The following is an 8,073-nucleotide window of genomic DNA, read 5'->3' as shown; positions in this document are numbered from 1 at the left end:
CTAAAAGCTCTAAAATTGACCTTCCATATGACCTGCAATCCCCGTACTGGAATATACCTGAAGAACTCAAATCACTCTATAAAAAAGATACCTGCACACGTATGTTTATCGCAGCGTTGTTCACAATAGCAAGAACCTGGAAACAAGCATGCTGCCCATCAAAAGAGGACTGGATTAAAAAAATGTGGTACATATACATGATGGAATACTATGCAGTCATAAAAAAGAACAAAATCATGAATTTCGCAGTAACCTGGATGGAACTAGAGTCTATAATACTGAGTGACTTCTCACAGAAACAAAGATCTGAGTATCATATGTTCTCACTCATATAATGGACCTTGAACATCCAATGTAATACTATAAGAAAATGACTGCCAGTACTGGGAAACTATGGGGGGGGAGGGGAATGGGATTAACAGTAGCAAATATCTGTCTGGGGATGGGAAAACACCTCTTATCAACAGGGTGCCTGAATGAAACGTAATTGTACACCTAACCCTTAACTGTACCCCACAAAACCATAATAAAAAATATTGATTAATAAATAAATAAATAAATAAATAAATTGTTAGCTAACTAGTAGAAAAAGAAAAGAAAAAACAGGCCAGGCGCAGTGGCTCACGCCTATAATCCCAGCACTTTGGGAGGCTGAGGTGAGAGAATTGCCTGAGCCCACTGGTTTGAGATCACACTGAGCAACTTGGTGAGACCTCATCTCTACAATAAATCAAAAAATTAGCATGGTGGCATGTGCCTGTATGTCCAGCTACTTGCAAGGCTGAGGCAGAAGGATCACCTGAGCCCAGCAGGTCAAGACTGAGGTGGCCGTGAGCGTTCCACTACACTCCAGCCTGGGCAACATTTCTATTATTTTGTTCTGTGATTTTCATTTTGGAATTTTTTTTTTTTTTTTGAGTTGGAGTCTCACTCTGTCACCCAGACTGGAGTGCAGTGGCTGCTCCCTGTACTGCAGCCTCAACCTGCTGGGCTCCGGCGATCCTTCTGCCTCAGCCTTCCAAGTAGCTGAAACTACAGGCGTGCGCCACCACGCCTGGTTAATTTTTTGATTTATTGTAGAGATGAGGTCTCGCCAAGTTGTCCAGGCGTGTCTCGAATCCGCGGGCTCAGGCAATCCACTCACCTCGGCCTCCCAAAGTGCGGGATTACAGGCTGAACCATCGAGCCCAGCCTCATTTTGGAACTTTATAGATATTTTATCTATTTTAGAACAAAAAGTAAAAGAAAATAGAACAAATAAACACTATCCTGTATAGAGTTGTGGCTTACCTATAACTTTATAATTATCTTAAGAGATTTTAAAACAGAGTAATTTTTAACTGTACATCACTAGTGGGATACATCCAGAGGTTAAAAATAACCACAGTAAAATCTTAAGCAGTTTTCAGTTATCATATTTTAGTAATAATATGTGTATTATAATTTTGGGAATATATATTTTTAGCAAGTAAGAAATTATATTAATGTGCAGGAAGAAGAAATGTAGGGAAAAATAAAAATTCAAGGCAGTTAAGTAAAGATTCTATAATACCACATTTTAACTGAAAAGATTAATATGAATTTATGGTATAATTTCTCCTTAACAAAAAATGTCTAGAAACAATGACCAATGCAGCAGTAATAAAAACCCTTAGCGCCCAAATTGTGGTCTGTAAATACATTTCCCTTTTCAAAAGAACCAAGGCTATTTGGAGAAATGGCTGATTCTGAATCAGGCAACAGGAAATATATAAGATAAGGTTGGAACATCTAATCCTACCCAAAAGCAAGAAATCTATAAAATACCATTAGGGTCATAACAAAAGGATCCAGGAGAAATTTGAAGAGGTTCCCACTTGTCAAAAATGAAATATTTTAATCGTCAGAAAGAATAATTACAAAAGTAGATGAAAGCATATCAACTTTGTAAAGATTCTTGTGTTCACAATGATATTTTCTTAAAAGTTCATTTTATTGGTAATTTGTGAATGATGCTACCTAACATGTTATTTTGAAAATTAGTAAATAAAGGGAAAGAGTGGATTATTTGTTCTGCTTTTGTTGTTTAAATTACACCACTGGGTACCGAAATGACTGAACTGGAAAACCACTTCTTTAAGGAGAGTATCAGCTAATAAATGCAAAAGGTAGGACTGAATTAGAATACCAAAAGTTTGTAAGCCCTAATAAATACTGGATTAAGTAATAACCATTGATGGGTACTAAACTTATTGGGCAAAATGGGGAACTCTAAGATGTGGAGTTTCTCAAACTGAAATGTGCATATGAATCACTCCAGAATACTGTTAAATTCTAGCATCTCATTCACTAGGTACAGGGTTGCGCTTGAAATTCTGCATTTATAACAAGTCACCATGTGGTGCCAATACTACTGGTCTAAGAGTCGTCCTATGAAAGAGAAAAGTAACCCAAGAGCTGGCCAGATACCGCAGCTGGGCTGTGGTGTTCTCCGGCTGAACAAAAATGACTTCACAGATTGATATCAGACAAGGTGACTCTATGACCACGATGGATCAAGACAAGAACAGAACTACTATGTAATCATACAAATAAGTCTAAATACAAATAAGTCTAAATACAAATAAGTAACATTGTCCAAAACACAAACCTGACCAAACACCCCCCTATCCTGGCTACCATGAGTGACCACTGCTTCTTTATCTATTCCTCCTTCTCAATAAGACTTAACTAAGATGCCCGATTCTGGAGTTATTCCCACTTCCTGACACGAGGAAGTGGGAATCCAGAGCAAAGCCCTGATTCCTTCAACCCTCCCTGAAATCACGAAACACAAACTAAAGTCCTGTAATAATAAGTTCTTTCTACCATACACTGAGACGCCCCATGGTTCCCATGGTGAATGTTCGCTTTCATTGCAATGTGTAATAAAACCATCTTGTTCAACTACAGGTGTGTTCTGTTGGTCTTTGCTGGAGCAGCAATTCAATAATGTGATAAATCAGACTGACAGCTGAGTCACTAATCATTATTTGCCTCCTGATGTGATGCAATAGAAGGCTCGCAGCACCACCTGTAAAGTCATCATGCCAAAAAAGTTGAACCTGCGTCTGATCACAACCATCAAGTCTCTAGATCTAACCGTTCGTTCACAAGAAATACGAGGCATAGAAGAACATTTTAAGGACGTATACTCAGTTCAACAACAAGACAAATTACCTCTTTTTTTCAAACAAGTAAATGACAAGAAAATAGAAAATGAAAGGGGAACATTAAGAGACTCAAGAGTCAGCCGGGCTCGGTGGCTCAGCCTGTAATCCCGCGCCTTTGGGAGGCTGAGGTGAATGGATTGCCTGAGCCCGCGGGTTCGAGACCCGCCCGGGCAGTGAGACCTCATCTCTACAATAAATCAAAAAAAATCAGCCGGGCGTGGTAGCGCAGGCCTGTAATTCCGGCTACTTGGAAGGCTGAGGCGGAAGGATCGCCGGAGCCCAGCAGGTCGAGTCTGCGGTGGCCGGAAGCGGCCACTGCACTCCAGTCTGGGCGACAGAGTGAGACTCCAACTCAAAAAAAAAAAAATAAGAGACTCAAGAGTCATATCAATCAGTTGTAATGTGTGGCTCTTGTATGGATCCTGATGTGTACAAACTAATAATGATAATGGCAATATGACAATTGGGGATATTTGGACAATAACTAGATCCTTGATACTCTTAAATAATGATTGTTAATATTTTTAGGTTTTATAATGGCAACGGTTGTTTTTCAAAATACTTACACTCTTTGCTCCTCTTTCTCTAACAAACTTTGTTTTAAAACAAAACAAACAAAAAAAACCACTTACAAGCAAAATGATATTATGTTTGGGATTTGCTTTAACATAATCCAGTCATGATGAGAGGAAGTGTGTATGAGGAAATATGGATAAAAAGATTGACCATATTTGATAGTTGCTGAAGGATATATGGCAATTATTTTTACTATTCTCCCTACTTCTGATATGTTTAAAAATTCCATGATAAACAAATTTCTAAATATTTTTAACCCATTTGATTCAATAAATCCTCTTCAAAAGAAAAGCTGAGTTGAATGAAGGGAAATTAAGGACTATACTCAAAATAACGATATGTTCTAGAGAAATAAACTATATTGATTTAACAGAGTCTCTCCCCCTACTGAAATTGCTTCTTGACCAGTTTCTTGAACACTATTAGAATAGTCACCCGTTTCCTCTTTTTGTGTGATTGTTAATAGGTGTGTCAACTGCAAGCAATGAGGGATAAAGAGTTATCACTATGTAGACCCAGGTGATGGTCTTGGGAGAAACATTCACTTTAAATGTTTGACTCTTTAAAAGAAGGAAATATATTATTTGAGTAATTACCTGGATCTGTAGCAGACATCAGTGAACCAAAAAATAAACAGTCAGTGAAATGAAAGTCTCCATTTTTCAACTGGCCAGCATATACCATAGCCATCACAAAACCATACATAATCAACCTGTTGAAGAGAAAAATAAGATCGTCAAACATCAAGTTGAATCCCGTGTACACCCATGTTATCATAACTAACATTCTAATGTACTTCCAAAATAAGTATGCACAAGTTACCACCACCCTGCCAACTCAACCATGCTTGCTCTCTAAACCTTAATCCCTTGACTCTGCAAGGCACTTTTGCCAAATATCACAATTCACTTGCCTGGCAAAAGGTAACAGAATATTTATGATATATTTCAATGAAAACAAGATAAATCTCAAGAACATAAAAAATAATCTGTCAGACGTGGCACAGCAAATTATATACACAAAGACAATAGCTATGTTGACATCTGTAAATGGATTGCTTTTCTGTTTTCCTTGTTTTGTGTGCTGGGAGTGTCTGAAATGGGTTCACATTTCTGTCTGTCACGGCTATGAAAAGGATATTGGCCACTTGCAGGGCACTCAGTCAATCAGTCACCTTACAATAGATGAGTCTCTACTGCTTCTGGTGTCAGGACACTGGCAGTCACTTTACAATAGATGAGTCTGAACTGCTTCTGCTGTCAGGACACTGGGTAGAGAATCGCTGTTAAGTTGGAACATGTGCAACTTCAACTTGCCATTGAAAAGCAATACTGAAATGGTTACATTTTGATCTTTCAAGGAAAGGTTTTATATCCTCACTATTTCTACATCATGAAACAACACAAATTGTCTGTTTTGGTCATCATTTGCCACCCTACAGTTTTGAAACTGTAGTTAATTATTTAATCGACTGAGTTTGCTGAAATCCTAGTACAAGAAACGCAGAGATTGATGAACTGGACCACAGTATAACTCAAGAACTTTTAGGATCTTTAGAAACGATAAACCTTCAAACCAATAGATAGATGTTTAAACATTCACGTGCATTTAAAGTTAGTTTTTTGAAAAATGTCCTGAGGTTTTGAGCATATCTAGAAGGCCTAAAAATAAGATAAAAAATTATAATATCAACAAGAATGCAGATATTTCAAATTCTGTTGAGAGAAATAATTCAATATGAGAATATTTTAGACACAACTCCATTTAAATCCAGGCTCTACCACTTACTAGCTATATGATTTTAGGGTGTTACTAAAGCTTTCTGAACCTCAACACCTTTATTAGTGAAGTAGGGTTAGCCCATATAATTGTTTTAAGGATTAGCTGAGATAGCATATATTTGGCGTATGGCAAATATATAAGGAAATTTTCAATGAAGTCAGCATTACTGCTAGTAATAATGATCAAAACAGTAAGTAATGTTTACTTACTATTTTTACTTCACGTTTTAACTTTTTAAATGCACACATTTGTCCTAGAAGGTAGGTACTATCATTTGCGTTGTATAGATGAGAAAAGTGAACACAGTATGATTAAATAGCTCACTTAAGGTGACACAGCAAGTAAGTTGTGAAACTCAGATTTAAATTGAGAAGGTCTGGCTTCAGAACCTGGGCTTTTAGCTACCACTTTATACTGTCTAGATCAACAATTTAATATTTTACATGTTTGCTTTCTCATATAATACATACGTAATCACCCCATGAGGTAGTTGCTCCAAGAGTTCAAAAAGACACAATGGAGTGCCCCTAAGAAATAATTCTGCCCTCTGAGCTGAACAATGAACCAATCCACAGTGGGTTAGAGCACAGAGACCCAACATTGATTTGAAGAGTGTGGCTTCTTGTAGGAGAGGATGAATCTTAGCCAGGCTGAATGTATTAAATCCCTGAGAAAGATGTTCTTAGTGAGAAACAGCAGTGGGAATTGGGAAGGGGCAAGTCCAAGAGGCATCATTCATGGCTGTGCATCCATACTCATCTGGGGAGGACACACTACTGGGTACCAGGTGTGCAGACTCATGACCAGGATAGGGTATCTACAATCAGCTTATACATTCATTCAAAGATATGTACTATTCACCCCCTACTATGGTCAGGCTCTGTGCTAAGTGCTTAAGATATATCAGTAAACAGACGAAGATCCCTGCCCTCATGCAGCAAGCAGTTTAACAGGGTAAAAAGAAAAACGATCAGACATTCAAATTATATCTGTTATCCACATCACTGTCTGAATTGGAATCTGCAATCACCACTGAGACATTCTGGAAAGTCACGGCATTAACAGAGAAAGGCTTCTCCATGTGTGCCCCCTCTGGTGTCACTAACTGCCACTTCTGGTGTCACTAACTCCACGACGGCCCTTCACATATTGAACTACACTTCACATATTGAACACCCACGGGCTCTGGAATCAGTATAAACTTTATGATCTGTGACTATATTTCCCTACCCATTAGTTAATTTTACAGGTTAGGAATCTGAGCCTCAGAATTAAAATGATTTTTTCCATATTGCCTAGAAGCCATTAAATTGGATAATATAAAAAATGTGTATATATACCACCCAGGCTTGGCAGCACATACATGGACACTATTGCTGGAAATGAGATTAAAGTTCTTATGTAAGCCAATTTTGCTATTTATTTATTTATTTATTTATTTGAGTTGGAGTCTCACTCCGTTACCCAGGCTGCAGTGTGCAGTGGCTCAACCTGCTGGGCTCAGGCAGTCCTTCTGCCTCAGCCTTCCAGGTAGCCGGAACTACAGGCGTGCACCACCTCGCTTGGCTAATTTTTTGATTTATTGTAGAGATTAGGCCTTGCCAAGTTGCCTGGGTTGGTCTTGAACCCATGAGCTCAGGCGATCCCCTCACCTCATCCTCCTAAAATGCTGTGATTACAGGCTTGAGTCACCGCGCCAGCCAGCAATTTATTTTTAAAGTATTAATTTTTAAAATATTCTATAGCTTATTAAGTGGTTTCCTGCAAATTTATACTAGGAAATTATTCAAATATGTACCAAAAAGTGTGCACTTAGATTAAATAACAGAACATACATATGATGGACTAATATGCAACTATTAAAACTATATAAGGAGGCTGCGTGTGGTGGCTCATGCCTATAATCCCAGCACTTTGGGAGGCTGAAACAGGAGGATTGCCTGGGTCCAGGAGTTCGAGATCAGTCTGGGCAATATAGCAAGACCTCATCTCTTCAAAAATATCAAAAAATTAAGCTAGGTGTGGTGGCGCACACCTGTAGTCCCAGCTATTCAGGAGGCTGAGGCAGAAGGATCGCCTGAGCCCAGTGGGTTGATCCTACAATGAGCCATGATTGTGTCACTGCACTCAGCCTGGGTGTGAGACTCCAACTCAAAAAAATAAAAATAAAATAAAATAAAACTATAGATAAGAATATGTATTTGGCACAGAGAAGTAAACTGGAAAAACAAATTATTGAGTGATACATAAAACAAAGTACACTGGACACAGAAAAATAAATTATTAAAACAAATTAATGATAATTTATAATTTTATAAAAATTGAATAAACTTAGGCATACATATAAACAGAAAGAGCTTATAGTCCAGTGTTAATGTTAATAGTGATTATATAATGAAATTAAATGACTTCTCTGTTTAGCTTTTCCGAAGTCTTCTAGTTTTATAAAAATAACAACCATAATAAAAAAAACAACATGTACACTAGTGAGTGCTATTATGGACACAATGGACATTCATTGTGT

The 8,073-nt window shown here is 37.8% G+C and overlaps 1 protein-coding gene across 1 annotated transcript in view; it reads right to left on the bottom strand.

The window, feature by feature from the left end:
• The window catches only part of SLC9A9 (solute carrier family 9 member A9), a 621,198-nt gene that overhangs the window by 451,895 nt on the left and 161,230 nt on the right, over positions 1 to 8,073 (bottom strand). The window contains exon 5 of the mRNA XM_008064167.1: positions 4,364 to 4,479. Within this exon, the coding sequence (XP_008062358.1) occupies positions 4,364 to 4,479 (116 nt within the window). The remainder of the gene's footprint in view (positions 1 to 4,363; positions 4,480 to 8,073) is intronic.

The sequence above is a fragment of the Carlito syrichta genome, unplaced genomic scaffold, assembly GCF_000164805.1.
Source record: "Carlito syrichta isolate Samal-C Ts95f unplaced genomic scaffold, Tarsius_syrichta-2.0.1 Scaffold100616, whole genome shotgun sequence".
Lineage (NCBI taxonomy): Eukaryota > Metazoa > Chordata > Mammalia > Primates > Tarsiidae > Carlito > Carlito syrichta.
Note: the sequence above shows the minus strand (reverse complement) of the source record. Positions and strands in the feature narration are given on the sequence as shown.